Raw genomic sequence first — 17,964 nt, forward strand, 5'->3', positions numbered from 1 at the left:
GTGCTGGTGTGTGTGTAACTCACGTCGATTTCGTGGCAGTAGGTGGCATTGGGGCCGTACTGTAGTTGACACTGGTGCTGTGTGGTGTAGCGGACCCCCAGACGGGCCAGTGGGGTGGTCAGATCCTTCTTTGAGGGACGGTCGTCCAGACAGAAGCCCCAACCACGACTAGGGAATCAGAGAGAATCACCTCATCCATGTTAGCATCAAAAAACTACACAGAGGTGAGAGGGTGAGACAAAGAGAAGGAGAGAGAGAGAGGAAGAGAGAAAGATACAGAGACAGACAGACAGCAGACAGGGAGAGAGACAGACAGACAGGGAGAGAAAGAGACTCACTCTAGGAAGCGTGTGATGTAGTCTTTGGAGCAGGAGGACCAGGTAAGTGGGGAGGTGTCGTACATTAGCTGTCTGGACATGATGAAGGGGTGTCTGCCGTCCAGCTCACAGTCATTCCCCTGACCATCATGGTGGATCCCAAAGCTGAGGAAAACAAAGACGAGATGGTCCTTTTGAATTTGACCTATCGAAGCAATAGGCTTAGATAAGAATTCTTAGACAGTCTTGACTTAGATCGAAGTAGAAATGGGTAACAAACACACACACAGCCACAAACCTGTGTCCCAGCTCGTGTGCAACGGTGAAGGCTACAGGTAATCCTGAGTCTTCGTTGATGTTGCAGCTACGGTGAGGCTGGCACATCCCTGACAGATGGGACAGACCAAGGGTCTCACACGGCTCGTTGAGCCCTGCACAGATGTCCTTCCTGGTGGTCGAAATTCACACACACACACACACACACACACACACACACAGGGACCTTAGCATCGTCATACACAATCCACAGTTGTACAGTGTAGTGTATGGGTGTTCATGTGCGTACGGCTGCAGTCTTGCCTGGTGACCAGCACTGCCACGTCGTGGTGAGCAGGGTGTGTGTCACTTAGTGGGTTGAGTTTCTTCTGCCAGGCACAGAAACTGGCCAGAGAGGTGTCTGCATGGTGGATGATCTTCAACCCTTTCTAAAGTAGACAACATGAACAACACCATCATCATAGAGGCACAGATAAAAGGCAACACAACACATCAACTGAAGACATGGATGTTTGAGTTGTTTTTGATAGTGTGCATTTCCATTTGAGTCATTCAGCAGACACTGTTGTCCAGAGCGTCTTACAAGAACAATTAAGGTTAAGTGCCTTGCTTAAGGGCACATAAAAACATGTTTTTTTTCTCGTCAGTTAATGGATTTGAACCAGCGAACTTTCGGGTTACTGGCCCAAAGCTCTTAACCGCAAGGCTACCTGCCACCCTGGTGCACTCCTCTTATATGAATTATGTAAATCATAGAAATGTAGGATTATATGTCAACAGACAACATATGCTGGGCTCTAATTTGCTAACTGGCTAGCAAACCTAGCTGGCTAAAAACCTGGTAACTTGCCCAGTACGGTTTAAGAAAGCACTGGAAGAAAGAAAAGGGGCTGGATAGCTAGCTCAAAAGATGGGATTCCAAAGGGCCTAATACATTTTTCTGGTGCTCCTATAGGCTACTGTTTGGTGCTCCTAACTTTTTTTTTTTTTGCCAATGAAAAAATTGATGAAGAGCCTTCATCGTATGTCCGGTTTAACGCGAAGTGTTGATTTTACCTCCTCGCCCTGCAGGAGGATCAGGCGGACCAAGGTGATGTGGATGGCATTTCCTATACTGGCATCATGGAATATCCCTGCCACCTGACACAGACAGACACACACACACACACACACACACACACACTGCTGTCATGACATGACACTGTTGCTGTGTATATGTCTTGTGCGGACGGGGTTTCAGGTAAAGGGTTGACCCTCCCTACTCACCATGTTCATGATGGTGAAGATGTAAGACTCAACGTTGTCACTGCCGTGGTAGTCGATCAGTTTAGTGTCTGCCACCACCATGGTCTCTACCCACCTTCAAACAGGACAGAGAAACACAAAGAAAGAGAGGTCGATTTCAGTTACAGTTGATTATCAAATAAAACCTAACAACAGGTAGACCTTACGGTAAAATACTTACTTACAAGCCATTAACCAACAATGCAGTTTTAAGAAAAATACCTAAAAATATAATAAATGAAAAGTAACAAATAATTAAAGAGTAGCAGTAAAATAACAATGGTGAGGCTATATACAGGGGGTACCGGTACAGAGTCAATGTGCGGAGGCACCGGTTAGTCAAGGTAATTGGGGTAATATATACACATGGGTTGGGTTATTAAAGTGACTATGCATAGATAATAACAGAGAGTAGATGCAGCATAAAAGGGGTAAGGGGGGGCAATGCAAATAGTCTGGGTAGCTATTAGATTAGATGTTCAGTAGTCTTATGGCTTGGGGGTAGAAGCTGTTAAGAAGCCTCTTGGACCTAGACTTGGCGCTCCAGTAATGCTTGCCGTGCGGTAGCAGAGAGAACAGTCTATGACTATGGCTGGAGTCTTTGACAATTTTAAGGGCCTTCCTCTGACACCACCTGGTATAGAGGTCCTGGATGGTTGGCCCCAGTGATGTACTTGGCCGTACGCACTACCCTCTGTAGTACCTTGCGGTCGGAGGCCGTGCAGTTGCCATACCAGGCAGTGATGCAACCAGTCAGGATGCCCTCGATGGTGCAGCTGTAGAACCTTTTTAGGGTCTGAGGACCCATGACAAATCTTTTCAGTCTCCTGAGAGAGAATAGGTTTTGTTGTGCCCTCTTCACGACTGTCTCGGTGTGCTTGGACCATGCTTGTTTTTTGGTGATATGGACACCAAGGAACTCGAAGCTCTCAACCTGCTCCACTACAGCCCTGTCGATGAGAATGGAGGCGTGCTCGGTCCTCCTTTACCTGTCCACAATCATCTCCTTAGTCTTGATCACGTTGCATGAGAAGTTGTTGTCCTGGCACCACACGGTCAGGTCTCTGACCTCCTCCCTATGGGCTGTCTCGTCGTTGTTGGTGATCAGAACTACCACTGTTGTGTCATCGGCAAACTTAATGATGGTGTTGGAGTCGTGCCTGGACATGCAGTCAGGAGTGAACAGGGAGTACAGGAGGGGACTGAGCACGCACCCCTGAGGGACCCCCGTGTTGAGGATCAGCGTGGCAGATGTGTTGTTACCTACCCTTACCACCTGGCTGGGCGGCCCGTCAGGAAGTCCAGAATGTCGTAAAACAACACATTCCAAAAAATGCCTAATTTTCTAAGAATTCCAGGGGAAAAAAGATGCACCAGTTGCCTAATTTGATTCCTACTGGAATAAAATGTGTCAATAGAAGCCAAACTCTTTTCTGCCACCCGACCCGCCTATACAATGGTAGGAGAAACAATGCTGTGCACCTATCTCTGCTGATGGAGCGTTGGGAGCGATGTTGAGCCGTCTCCTCCTCTCTCTCCCTCTCTTCTTTCTGCTGTTCCCTCTCCCAGTCCTCTCTTTCCCTCTCCACCACTAGGGAATCACCTGGTGCGTCTGCAGGATGGACAGCAGCACAGAGATATGAGGTAAAACAATCGACTGTATTAGACAAGAGGAAAAATAGGACCTTGAGCACTCCTCATGCTCATACAAAACATTTACAAAAGCCAAACCTATCTAACAAAACAAACTATATTCAATTATATTATATTTCATTGTGTTCAAGTCTATTTAATTGAGTTATGTTCTAATATATTCTACTCACCTCTGACCCCACAGGGGTTGTGTGTGTCCCGGGCCTCAGAGCTGCGTCGGTATCTGTGTGGTGCCGTGGTTACGCTGGGATAGACCACATGGAGCCCTGGTCCCTCCCTTTCGACAGCCCCATCAGTGGACCCCTGGACTGGTTGAATTAAGTGGGGTCCTTCAGGCAAGGTAAAGAGTCCTTTCTGTGGTGGGGGAAACACAAACAAACGGTACAGTATATGTACACTGCGTGTGTGTGTGGACAAGCTAAACACCTTCACCCACAGTGCCACCGGCGCAGCCCGTTACCAAGGACTGTGGGCTCTTCTTCTCTGTTGCCGACGTGAGTAAGACATTTAAGCGTGTTAACCCTTGTAAGGTTGCCGGCCCAGACGGCATCCCTAGCCGCGTACTAAGAGTATGCGCAGATCAGCTGGCTGGAGTGTTTACGGACAAATTCAATCTCTCCCTATCCCAGTCTGCTGTCCCCAAATGCTTCAAGATGGTCACCATTGTTCCTGTAGCCAGGAAGGCAAAGGAAACTGAACTAAATGACTATCGACCCGTAGCACTCACTTCTGTCATCATGAAGTGCTTTGAGAGACAAGTCAAGGATCATATCACCTCTACTTCCTTACCTGTCACCCTAGACCCTCTTCAATTTGCATACCGTCCCAATATATCCACAGAAGATGAAATCGCCATCGCACTGCACACTACCCCATACATTCTGGGAAAGAGGAATACCTATGTAAGAATGCTGTTCACTGACTATAGCTCAGCATTCAACACCATAGTACCCTGCAAGCTCATCGTTAAGCTCAAGGCTTTGGGTCTGAACACCGCCCTGTGCAACTGGGTCCTGGACTTCCTGACGGGCCACCCCCAGGTGGTGAAGGAGGGAAACAACACCTACACTTTGCTGATCCTCAACACTGGGGCCCCACAGGAGTGCGTGCTCATCTCCCTCCTGTACTCCCTGTTCACCCATGACTGCTTGGCCATGCACGCCTCCAACTCAATCATCAAGTTTGCAGACGACACAACAGTAGGCTTGATTACCAACAATGACGAGACAGCCTATAGGGAGGAGGTGAGGGCTCTGGGAGTGTGCTGCCAGGAACCTCTCACTCAACGTTAACAAAACAAAGGAGCTGATCGTAGACTTCAGGAAACAGCAGAGGGAGCACCCCCCTATCCACATCGATGGGAACGCAGTGGAGAAGGAGGAAAGATTCAAGTTCCTCGGTGTACACATCACGGACATACTGAAATGGTCCACCCACATAGACAGTGTGGTGAAGAAGGCGCATCAGCGCCTTTTCAACATCAGGAGGCTGAAGAAATTTGTCTTGGCACCTAAAACCCTCACAAACTTTTACAGATGCACAACTGAGAGCATCCTGTCAGGTTGTATCACCGTCTGGAATGGCAACTGCACTGCCCGCAACTGCAGGGCTCTCCAGAGGGTGGTGCGGTCTGCCCAAAGCATCACCGTGGGCAAATGACCTGTCCTCCAGGACACCTACAGCACCTGATGTCACAGGAAGGCCAAAAAGTGAATAAAGGGCAACAACTACCAAAGCCACTGCCTATTCAACCTGCTATCATCCAGAAGGCAAGGTCAGTACAGTGCATCAAAGCTGGGACCGAGAGACTGAAAAATAGCTTCTATCTCAAGGCCACCAGCCTGTTAAATAGCCCTCACTATCCCCTTAGAAGTTGCTGCCTTATATACATAATCTTGAAATCGCTGGCCACTTTAATAAATGGAACACTAGCCACTTTAATAATGTTTACATATTTTGCATTTAAAAATGTAAATAAAAGGAGAGCCGCACACTCTAGGAGCTCAGATGCAAAAATATTTATGTCCAACGTTTTGACAGATAAGCTGTCTTCATCAGGGTATGACAAACATTTACATTACATTTACATTTAAGTCATTTAGCAGACGCTCTTATCCAGAGCGACTTACAAATTGATGCATTCACCTTATGACATCCAGTGGAACAGCCACTTTACAATAGTGCATCTAAATCTTTTAAGGGGGGGGGGGATGAGAAGGATTACTTTATCCTATCCTAGGTATTCCTTAAAGAGGTGGGGTTTCAGGTGTCTCCGGAAGGTGGTGATTGACTCCGCTGTCCTGGCGTCGTGGGGGAGTTTGTTCCACCATTGGGGGGCCAGAGCAGCGAACAGTTTTGACTGGGCTGAGGGGGAACTGTACTTCCTCAGTGGTAGGGAGGCGAGCAGGCCAGAGGTGGATGAACGCAGTGCCCTTGTTTGGGTGTAGGGCCTGATCAGAGCCTGGAGGTACTGAGGTACCGTTCCCCTCACAGCTCCGTAGGCAAGCACCATGGTCTTGTAGCGGATGCGAGCTTCAACTGGAAGCCAGTGGAGAGAGCGGAGGAGCAGGGTGACGTGAGAGAACTTGGGAAGGTTGAACACCAGACGGGCTGCGGCGTTCTGGATGAGTTGTAGGGGTTAATGGCACAGGCAGGGAGCCCAGCCAACAGCGAGTTGCAGTAATCCAGACGGGAGATGACAAGTGCCTGGATTAGGACCTGCGCCGCTTCCTGTATGAGGCAGGGTCGTACTCTGCGGATGTTGTAGAGCATGAACCTACAGGAACGGGCCACCGCCTTGATGTTAGTTGAGAACGACAGGGTGTTGTCCAGGATCACGCCAAGGTTCTTAGCGCTCTGGGAGGAGGACACAATGGAGTTGTCAACCGTGATGGCGAGATCATGGAACGGGCAGTCCTTCCCCGGGAGGAAGAGCAGCTCCGTCTTGCCGAGGTTCAGCTTGAGGTGGTGATCCGTCATCCACACTGATATGTCTGCCAGACATGCAGAGATGCGATTCGCCACCTGGTCATCAGAAGGGGGAAAGGAGAAGATTAATTGTGTGTCGTCTGCATAGCAATGATAGGAGAGACCATGTGAGGTTATGACAGAGCCAAGTGACTTGGTGTATAGCGAGAATAGGAGAGGGCCTAGAACAGAGCCCTGGGGGACACCAGTGGTGAGAGCGCGTGGTGAGGAGACAGATTCTCGCCACGCCACCTGGTAGGAGCGACCTGTTAGGTAGGACGCAATCCAAGCGTGGGCCGCGCCGGAGATGCCCAACTCGGAGAGGGTGGAGAGGAGGATCTGATGGTTCACAGTATCGAAGGCAGCCGATAGGTCTAGAAGGATGAGAGCAGAGGAGAGAGAGTTAGCTTTAGCAGTGCGGAGCGCCTCCGTGATACAGAGAAGAGCAGTCTCAGTTGAATGACTAGTCTTGAAACCTGACTGATTTGGATCAAAAAGGTCATTCTGAGAGAGATAGCGGGAGAGCTGGCCAAGGACGGCACGTTCAATAGTTTTGGAGAGAAAAGAAAGAATGGATACTGGTCTGTAGTTGATGACATCGGAGGGATCGAGCTAGAGGATGACTCATTTATAGTGGGGCAAAAAAGTATTTAGCCAGTCACCAATTGTGCAAGTTCTCCCACTTAAAAAGATGAGAGAGGCCTATAATTCTCATCATAGGTACACTTCAACTATGACAGACAAAATGAGAAGAAAGAAATCCAGAAAATCACATGTAGGATTTTTTATGAATTTATTTGCAAATTATGGTGGAAAATAAGTATTTGGTCACCTGCAAACAAGCAAGATTTCTTGCTCTCACAGACCTGTAACTTCTTCTTTAAGAGGTTCCTCTGTCCTCCACTCGTTACCTGTATTAATGGCACCTGTTTGAACGTGTTATCAGTATAAAAGACACCTGTCCACAACCTCAAGCAGTCACACTCCAAACTCCACTATGGCCAAGACCAAAGAGCTGTCAAAGGACACCAGAAACAAAATTGTAGACCTGCACCAGGCTGGGAAGACTGAATCTGCAATAGGTAAGCAGTTTGGTTTGAAGAAATCAACTGTGGGAGCAATTATTAGGAAATGGAAGACATACAAGACCACTGATAATCTCCCTCGATCTGGGGCTCCACGCAAGATCTCACCCCGTGGGGTCAAAATGATCACAAGAACGGTGAGCAAAAATCCCAGAACCACACGGGGGGACCTAGTGAATGACATGCAGAGAGCTGGGACCAAAGTAACAAATGCCTACCTACGCCGCCAGGGACTCAAATCCTGCAGTGCCAGACGTGTCCCCCTGCTTAAGCCAGTACAGGTCCAGGCCCGTTTGACCTCTGTCATTGCCAACAAAGCGTATATAACAAAGTATTGAGATAAACTTTTGTTATTGACCAAATACTTATTTTCCACCATAATAATAATAATGATAATTTGCAAATAAATTCATAAAAAATCCTACAATGTGATTTTCTGGATTGTTTTTCTTCTCATTTTGTCTGTCATAGTTGAAGTGTATCTATGATGAAAATCTCTCATCTTTTTAAGTGGGAGAACTTGCACAATTGGTGGCTGACTAAATACTTTTTTGCCCCACTGTATATAGTGTCTGTGATCATGGCCGGGTGTGGCCTGATATCATTGGTTAATTCACATGTATTAAAATAGCATACACAAACTCCGCTAGCCAGCACCTCGCCTATATAGGTGTGCATTTCTTTCGCCTCTACATATTTTGCATTACCCATCTCATATGTATATACTGTATTCTATACTATCTACTGTATCTTAGTCTATGCCGCTCTGTCATTTTTTGTCCGTATATTTATATGTTCTTAATTACATTCCTTTACTTAGATGTGTGTGTATTGGGTATATGTTGTGAAATTGTTAGATATTACTGCACTGTCGGAGCTAGAAACACAAGCATTTCGCTACACCCGCAATAATATCTGCTAAACACATGTTTGTGACCAATAACATTTGATTTGACGTGTGTGTGTGTGTAGAGACAGAGTACCGATCCAACACATTGTAACTTGCTATGACTAAAAAGGAAAAATGTGAGGTACAACATTCCTACAACTCTGATATATAATCTCTGAGCCATGAAAGTCAGTAAAGAAGCTCGTGCTGCAGTTCTGTATCTTTATCTGTATTCTTCACGGTCCCTCATTAAACACCTACAGCTAAGGTCAGGGCAGAGTTATTCACTTGAGGGAGGCATCCACCACTGCCCTGGGGCACATTCCCTCATGCAGAGAGTGCAAAGTGTGTGTGTGTGTCAAATGTATATACTAACAAGCCCAAACTGAACATGGGTGTGCCCTTCTCTGCATCTCCAATTCAACATGCAAAAAAGAAAAAGAGGGAGCGAGAGAGAGGGAGGGGGGCATCCACTTATGACCAATGGAGAGCAAGCGTTGCCATCCACTCAAGTCCACTCATCCAAGTGCTGTGCTGTTCTGCTCTTACGCCTCCTGCAGTCTACTGCACGTCTCTATCTAGAAAATCTGCTACTCTCTCCAGCCAAGTTTATGTCTCAGGAGGCAAGGTTTGAGTTTTCTAGTTCCTGTGCGCTGAGGGTTCAGCGAGTGCAAAATACTTTAGGCATCCCTCAGCAACCACTATGTCAGAGCACCTGACTCTGTGCTTATGGCGGATCCCCCAGTCAGGGACACAACAAACACAATCACAGGTATCACAGGTGAACCATGGTCAGAGAATCCTATAAAGCAATAGCAATCCATTCACCCATTCACAATGACTGCTTCAAATGTATTTCTGATTCTAGCGGTTCAGGTTTCTAGTTTGGTTGCCAATTCTGTGAACTGCTATTTGTCAAAGTTAACCAGAGAGGATGCAGCCTGGTCACCTGTGATACAAGTCAGTATTAGACGTCCATCCATGTCCGAGGACGCCGGGAGATGATGTGGAAACCGGCCACTAGGGGCAAGCGCTGTTACCTTCAAATAGGTTTCCATTTAGCTAGGGTGTTGTGGACAGGGATTTAAAAAACAAAAAAATATTTAAAAAAAAACACGTTCTCATTTACAGCAACGACCTGGGGAATAGTTACAGGATGAAGGAGCCAATTGTAAACTGGGGATTATTAGGTGACCATGATGGTTTGGGGGCCAGATTGGGAATTTAGTCAGGACACCAGGGTTCACACCCCTACTCTTACGATAAGTGCCTTGGGATCTTTAATGACCTCAGAGAGTCAGGACTCCCGTTTAACGTCCCATCCAAAAGACAGCACCCTACACAGGGCAGTACGCCCAATCACTGCCCTGGGGCATTGGGATATTTGTTAAATCAGAGGAAAGAGTGCCTCCTACTGGCCCTCCAACACCACTTCCAGCAGCATCTGGTCTCCCATCCAGGGACTGACCAGGACATGACCAGGACCAATCCTGCTTAGCTGCAGAAGCAAGCCAGCAGTGGTATGCAGGGTGGTATGCTGCTGGCATACCAGCAGATGGGATGGCGGATGGGAGTAAGCATCCGTCTGTGGTGCTAACGGTTGCATGTTTGTTTTAAGCCTATCCCAGACCTTAACCCTTACCTTAACCATTCAGAGTTAATGCCTAACCTTAAGATTTCAGAGTTAGACCTCCCGAGTGGTGCAATGGTCTAAGTGCTAGCTGTGTCACTAGAGATTCTGGGTTCGAGTCCAGGCTCTGTCGCAGCTGGCCGTGACCGGGAGACCCATGGGGCGGCGCACAATTGGCCCAGTGTCGTCTGGGTTAGGGGAGGGTTTGGCCGGCAGGGATGTCCTTGTCCCATCGTGACTCCTGTGGTGGGCCGGGCGCAGTACATGGTTGCCAGGTGTACAGTGTTTCCTCTGACACATTGGTGCTTCTGGGTTAAGTGGGCATTGTGTTAAGAAGCAGTGCAGTTGGGTTGGGTTTTTCAGAGGACACGCGGCTCTCGACCTTCACCTCTCCCGAGTCCGTACGGGAGTTGCACAGATGAGACAAGACTCTAACTACCAATTGGGGGTATAAATAAAATATTTCAGAGTTAATGCCTAAACTTAACTTTGAAATTTGACCCTTTGAATTTTTACATTTGTGAAACATGGATGATTGTCTAATTCTGACGTGAGTCTGTGAGAGCTTTTTGAGGCACGAACATGGCTCTCACAGACTTGTTTGATGTCATCGGGCACCATGACACTTTTTGATTGGAATCACAATGGCCAAACCATAGATACCTTTATTAATTTCTCTGAGCCAAACTCTCCATGTATATTTGGCTCTGACTGTGTTCTCTCTGATTAGTGGTTAGATCAGCATTTCCCAAACTTGGTCCTGGGGATCCCAAAGAGGCGCAGATAGGTTTTTGCCCTAGCATCACACAGCCGATTTTAAAAAATGAACTAGTCAACTTAACCCCACTTCTTGGAGTCCCCAGGACCGAGTTTGGGAAACGCCGCAATGGTTAGATCATGGGAGTGATTCAGTTCTACCAAGAGCTCTGCAACACTGAGCCAAAGAGAGTGGAAGCAAGCCAGGGCTCTCACAGCTCAGTGGACTCATTGAGAAAGCATGCAGTGACTCAGTCGGTCATAGTTATATGGTCAGTTACGAAGCCCAGATGAATGCTGGTGTTTTGACTGTTTCTCTGTGTTGTATCTATTTCTATAGATACCAAAATAAACACATTATAGACTAATACATGCTTGTTTTGTTTTTATACCTCCAGCACTCCATATCAATCTGGGTTATGGTTGGAGGCGGTTTCCTCTAGATGTTTCCCTCAATCAGTTATTATTTCAGTCCCAAAAGAAAAAACTAGATGGAGGGTTGCAGATCAGCTGGTAAGGAATCAAGAGAGGCCCATCCAAACATTCACCCTGACTCAGAAGTGATCTGCATAGGGATCAATGCATGGTACTACCTGTAATCCTTAAACTACCATCCACAAGCTGTCAAGGCATCTATTACTCTACTAACATTCAACAACACAGAACATGAAAGGAAGAAATAATGGCGATGTTCCTCATTCAAAGTGCCTTCAATGTACTTTAAGAGAATTTCAGGAAACAAACATGGATATTGAGAACAAACAAACAAAGAGATCAACTCGGAAAGTCCTAAACTCATTAGGACAGACTGGGAGTCCTAAATTGCTCATCGTAAATTCTGCCAACTGACCCAGCCTGCCTTCTCTAAGCCTCACCATTTCCTCCTCCTCTTCCTCTTCCCCCTAATCCTCCTCCTCCCCTTTGAGTATCTGAGAGGAAGTGTGTGTGTTAGTGTGAGGTGCCAGAGCCAGGGAAGCTGTAATACAGTAGCCATGTGGAACTGTTTTAGCTCTGCTTCCTGCTTCTGCTGGGCTTTGGAGTGCAGGCCAAGAGGGACGGGTGGCCAGGGGTAAGCTGCCTCCTGCCTGGCTGGCTGCTTGACTGCTGTAACAGAGTGTGTCTGTGGCCTTCCACTCCTTACTGGGACACATGGGGAGGGGGAGGTGGGGACTGGGGAGGGATGGTGTGGACGATGATTAAACACACAACTTTTCTTTCCAGCTCACCATACCCAGCTAGCACATGAAGTTATGAGAACTATATGTTTCTTAGAGCTTGGCAAGAGTGTGGTTGTCCTATGGTTATTTTGCATACAACCTTCCCACAACTTTCTGGGAATGGTGCAGGATAGTTGCTTGACAAAAAAAAAACTTTTGGTATTTCCTATTGTCCTTACTTTAACAGAACGTTTCCTAAAAGTTCAAACATTTAATTTTGGTAATGTTCTAGGAACGTTCTCCAACTAGTTTGACATTGGGAATGTTGTCTGTCACACCATGATCGGTTTCACCTGTCTTTGTGCTTGTCTCCACCCCTCTCCAGGTGTCGCCCATCTTCTCCATTATCCCCTGTGCATTTTTACCTGTGTTCTCTGTTTGTCTGTTGCCAGTTCTTCTTGAGTCAATCCTACCAGCGTGTTTTTCTTACTCCTGTTTCCTTGAGCCCGTTTTCTAGTTTTCCGGGTTTTTGATCATTCTGACTGCCCTGAGCCTGTCTGTCGTTCTGTACCTTTTGCCACTGCCCTGGATTACTGACCTCTGCCTGCACCCGACACTCAGTCCGCCTGCCGCTCTGTACCTTTCGGACTCTGACCTGGACTACCGACCCCTGCCTGTCCTTTGCCTGCCCCCTGTTTATATAATAAATGTCCTTTATTTGAACTGTATGCATCTGGGTATTTTCCTTAGCTGTGATAGTTCTGAGAACTTTAAGAAACTTTATTCTGTGGGAATTTCAGTACTTCCGGGTTTCCGCACAGTTCTATAAGTCATGTTCTAAAAATGTTCCTCGAACGTTAAGAAACAACGTTCTTCTGTGGTAATTTTAGTACTTCCACAGAACATTCCACACAAGTTCACATGTGGTTCTGTTGAATGTAATTTTTACTACATTTTGGGAAAGTTCTCAAGCGATATTCTCAGAACGTTCAGGGAATGTATGGTTCTCTTTCATGTCCGTTCTTGCCAATATTATGGTAATGTTCCAAAAAATGTAAATGTCCACAGTAGCCCTTTATACTCATAGAAGGTATAAATAGCATATTTTGACACTGATAAGCACCTACATTTGAATGCTGTAACAGAGTGTGTACTTGAGAAGACTCATGAGCCCATAAACTTACTGGTACTTCGGGTACTCTGGTTGGGAACCACTGCTATACATGACATCAGAGCTTAGTGTCTCCACGCTCTATATGGGTTTTAACTGACAGCCGTTCTGAACTTGAGCACTGCGCGTGACAAGAAGTTGCCCTAATCCCTCCGCTAATTGGGTTTTTGCAAATGTTTTGTTGTCCGAGTGAGGGAAATGCTGTAAATTACAAGGATTATAAGAAATACCACTTTGATGTCATAAAAGCAAGCCAAACACCCATGAGTCCAAATGTGCACATCACATTTCCATATCATAAAACTCAAGTAATATAGAGTGTTAATGATTATGATAACTATGTTTGATGTACAGTTACAAGATGACATGGCATTATACCCTGGGTTGTCCTGAACGGAATGAGCCTGTTTGTTGTATTGTATAGAAAATACGGCGCAGACCACACATTTGAATGAACTCATGAGTCCATTTTATGCTCACCAAAATGACCCGCTTCTCTGAATTGTCTTGTGAAAGCCTAACACGATAAGATCATAATTTATAAATGTCGCTAGTCATGTTGGCCATAGAACAAGCTTTCAAATTATGCCCACCTGACCCAGATTGCAATTTATAATGGACTGTTCTTTGGATCGCATAAACAACAGTAATTGTGTAAAAGCCTTAAAACAACTCCAAGTGTGCTTTCTCTAGTTCCGCAATAGCACAACTAGGGGAGCTCAAAAAGCACCTTATAGTTGAAGACTCTTAGGGAATAACCCCCCCCCAGATGATCCCACAGGTGAAGAAGCCGGATGTGGAGGTTCTGGCCTGGCAAAGTTTCACGTGGCCTGCAGTTGTGAGGCCGGTCATTCTCTAAAACGACATTGGAGGCAGCTTATGGTAGAGATATTAACATTAAATTCTCTGGCAACAGCTCTGGTGGACATTCCTGCAGTCAGCGTGCCAATTGCACGCTCCCTTAAAACTTGAGACATCTGTGTCATTGTGTTGTGTTACAAAACTGCATATTTTAAAGTGGCATTTTCTTTTCCCAGTACAAGGTGCACCTGTGTAATGATCATGTTGTTGAATCAGCTTCTTGATATGCCACACCTGTCAGGTGGATGGATTATATTGGCAAAGGAGAAATGCTCACTAACAGGGATATAAACAATTGTATGCAAAACATTTGAGAGAAAAACTTTTTGTCCATATGGAATATTTCTGGGGGGGTTTCCAGCTCATGACACATGGGACCAATACTTTACATGTTGTGATTACATTTTTGTTCTGTGTAATTTCTACCATGGTTATGCATATGCTTTCCATATTTCTTCTGTAAGAAATATTTCAATTTAACCCTATCCATATAGTCCAAATCGCCAATTCCCACGAGCGCCAATAAGAACTTAATTACGTTCTCAGAACATGAAGAAAACCTTACATTAAAACCACAAGAAAACTTGAACATTCAGAGAACGTTCTAAGAATGTCATTAAAAAGCATATATATTCCATTCTCAGAACGTGAATAAACACAGACCTAGAAAACAACAACAGATGCTATGTGAACTGATTCCACCATTGAAACCAAAAACAAAGAAAATAAATTGAAAGTAAAACTATATGTTGAGATTCAGGTTGGTGATTTTGAGGTGAAAATTCAAAACTTCAGAGGACTTTTAACCTTGAATACATTGCAAGTTTGCCCTTGCAGTGCCACCATCAGATCATTCATTTATATTTAGGTTTAAAGTCATAGGCTAACCCTAACCTTAACCACACTGCTAACCTTATGCCTAACCCTAAATTAAGCACATTTTTGTTTCCATTAAATTTTACAATAGCCAATTTTGATTTTGTGACTGTGGTAACTAGTGACAACCGTGAGAAAGTGAGGATGATTTTGATAGTTGGCACAGGTCTGAATGACTCGACTGCCCCTGCATGGAGAAAAAGAGAACTTTTCAATGAACATATCTAAATCAAAAGGCTCATTTGAATTTCCTGATGTGCAGGATATTTTTCTGTGACAAAAGAGTGTTCAAATTAAGATCTGACATCTGTAGCTCCATCCTGGTGGAGCAGTAGAATAATTCCATGGATAGAGAACACAAGATCATACGTTCGAATCTCACTGACGCTGTGCCACAATAAATTGCATGATTCATATCTAAGGAAATTAATTTCCATGTGTACTATCTGTGCTTAGAGTTCAAAAAGGTTCCCCAAAATAATCTAGCAGTGTAATTAAGTCTCATTGAAAGATTTAGTTAAAGTATTAAGGAAGTTATTCAAAAACCTCCAAATTTGCAGGGAACGTTAATAAAAACTTCCCAGAAACCTAAAAATAAACATTCCCAGAACAGGTGTAATTTTCTTTTCTGTTCTCAGAACATTTAAAAAAATGTAAAATTTTACCGGTCAGGAAACGTATGGCTTCATTCCAACAACCTATGTCAAACCAAAAACATACGTTCCCATAATTTCCAAGGAACCAAATGTGCTTGCTGGGGAATGAATATGTGGCTTTAGACAGCATGAGGAGATAGGCATTTCACAAAAGATAATGTGCCGAAATAATGGCACTGAACATGCAAATACTTGTTCCATGTAGTGCCTTGGGGCGACCAACACCTCCATTGAAAAAGCATTAGGTTTGGTTTGACTACTGAGCTGGAACACAATTTTTTTTTCAAAGGCTATGTCTTGTGAATTTCTCTATATGACATTGCCTGCCTTTACACAGACAGTCCAATTCTGGTCTTCTGCCCAACTATTGGTCTTTTGACTAATCAGATCTCATCAGATAAAAAAATTAACGTACCCTGGCAACCAACTCCTTAATTGAAAAGTATTCTGATCTTTTTGCCCATTTATTGGAAAAGTTCAGAATACTTTTTCAATTAAGGAGTTGGTTGCCAGGGTACGTTTATTTTTTAGGTTGCAGGGAGGTTCTGAGAACATTTAACTGGTTCCTTCATAGCTTTCCTGAGAAGTTTTATTAACTCTCTCAAAACGGAAATTATAGTTCAAAAATAAATAAATTCTAACTTCAATATGACTTAATAACATTGCTAGTTTACAACTTTTTTCAACTCTAAGCACAGATAGGACACATGGAAATTAAGTTCCTTAGATATGAATAATGTTATACTAAAACCCCTTCAACTGCTAGTTCAAGTTGGTTGTGCCCATTTGACCAGCCTGGCCTCAGAGCCATACAGAACATACAGTGCCTTGCGAAAGTATTCGGCCCCCTTGAACTTTGCGACCTTTTGCCACATTTCAGGCTTCAAACATAAAGATATAAAACTGTATTTTTTTGCGAAGAATCAACAACAGGTGGGACACAATCATGAAGTGGAACGACATTTATTGGATATTTCAAACTTTTTTAACAAATCAAAAACTGAAAAATTGGGCGTGCAAAATTATTCAGCCCCTTTACTTTCAGTGCAGCAAACTCTCTCCAGAAGTTCAGTGAGGATCTCTGAATGATCCAATGTTGACCTAAATGACTAATTATGATAAATACAATCCACCTGTGTGTAATCAAGTCTCCGTATAAATGCACCTGCACTGTGATAGTCTCAGAGGTCCGTTAAAAGCGCAGAGAGTATCATGAAGAACAAGGAACACACCAGGCAGGTCCGAGATACTGTTGTGAAGAAGTTTAAAGCCGGATTTGGATACAAAAATATTTCCCAAGCTTTAAACATCCCAAGGAGCACTGTGCAAGCGATAATATTGAAATGGAAGGAGTATCAGACCACTGCAAATCTACCAAGACCTGGCCGTCCCTCTAACCTTTCAGCTCATACAAGGAGAAGACTGATCAGAGATGCAGCCAAGAGGCCCATGATCACTCTGGATGAACTGCAGAGATGTACAGCTGAGGTGGGAGACTCTGTCCATAGGACAACAATCAGTCGTATATTGCACAAATCTGGCCTTTATGGAAGAGTGGCAAGAAGAAAGCCATTTCTTAAAGATATCCATAAAAAGTGTTGTTTAAAGTTTGCCACAAGCCACCTGGGAGACACACCAAACATGTGAAAGAAGGTGCCCTGGTCAGATGAAACCAAAATTGAACTTTTTGGCAACAATGCAAAACGTTATGTTTGGCGTAAAAGCAACACAGCTCATCACCCTGAACACACCATCCCCACTGTAAAACATGGTGGTGGCAGCATCATGGTTTGGGCCTGTTTTTCTTCCGCAGGGACAGGGAAGATGGTTAAAATTGATGGGAAGATGGATGGAGCCAAATACAGGACCATTCTGGAAGAAAACCTGATGGAGTCTGCAAAAGACCTGAGACTGGGACGGAGATTTGTCTTCCAACAAGACAATGATCCAAAACATAAAGCAACATCTACAATGGAATGGTTCAAAAATAAACATATCCAGGTGTTAGAATGGCCAAGTCAAAGTCCAGACCTGAATCAAATCGAGAATCTGTGGAAAGAACTGAAAATTGCTGTTCACAAATGCTCTCCATCCAACCTCACTGGGCTCGAGCTGTTTTGCAAGGAGGAATGGGGAAAAAATTCAGTCTCTCGATGTGCAAAACTGAATGAGACATACCCCAAGCGACTTACAGCTGTAATTGCAGCAAAAGATGGCGCTACAAAGTATTAACTTAAGGGGGCTGAATAATTTTGCACGCCCAATTTTTCAGTTTTTGATTTGTTAAAAAAGTTTGAAATATCCAATAAATGTCGTTCCACTTCATGATTGTGTCCCACTTGTTGTTGATTCTTCACAAAAAAATACAGTTTTATATCTTTATGTT

At 44.7% G+C, this 17,964-nt stretch overlaps 1 protein-coding gene across 1 annotated transcript in view; it reads right to left on the bottom strand.

Annotated features, from left to right (window-relative positions):
- The window catches only part of LOC118393451 (A disintegrin and metalloproteinase with thrombospondin motifs 12-like), a 45,864-nt gene that overhangs the window by 15,000 nt on the left and 12,900 nt on the right, over positions 1–17,964 (bottom strand). The window contains exons 3-10 of the mRNA XM_035786134.1: positions 3,701–3,884; positions 3,360–3,489; positions 1,860–1,953; positions 1,650–1,733; positions 897–1,021; positions 616–765; positions 339–482; positions 24–168 (exon numbers count right to left, since the gene is read on the bottom strand). Of these exons, the coding sequence (XP_035642027.1) occupies positions 24–168; positions 339–482; positions 616–765; positions 897–1,021; positions 1,650–1,733; positions 1,860–1,953; positions 3,360–3,489; positions 3,701–3,884 (1,056 nt within the window). The remainder of the gene's footprint in view (positions 1–23; positions 169–338; positions 483–615; positions 766–896; positions 1,022–1,649; positions 1,734–1,859; positions 1,954–3,359; positions 3,490–3,700; positions 3,885–17,964) is intronic.

The sequence above is a fragment of the Oncorhynchus keta genome, chromosome 14 (assembly GCF_023373465.1).
Source record: "Oncorhynchus keta strain PuntledgeMale-10-30-2019 chromosome 14, Oket_V2, whole genome shotgun sequence".
NCBI classification, from domain to species: Eukaryota; Metazoa; Chordata; class Actinopteri; order Salmoniformes; family Salmonidae; genus Oncorhynchus; species Oncorhynchus keta.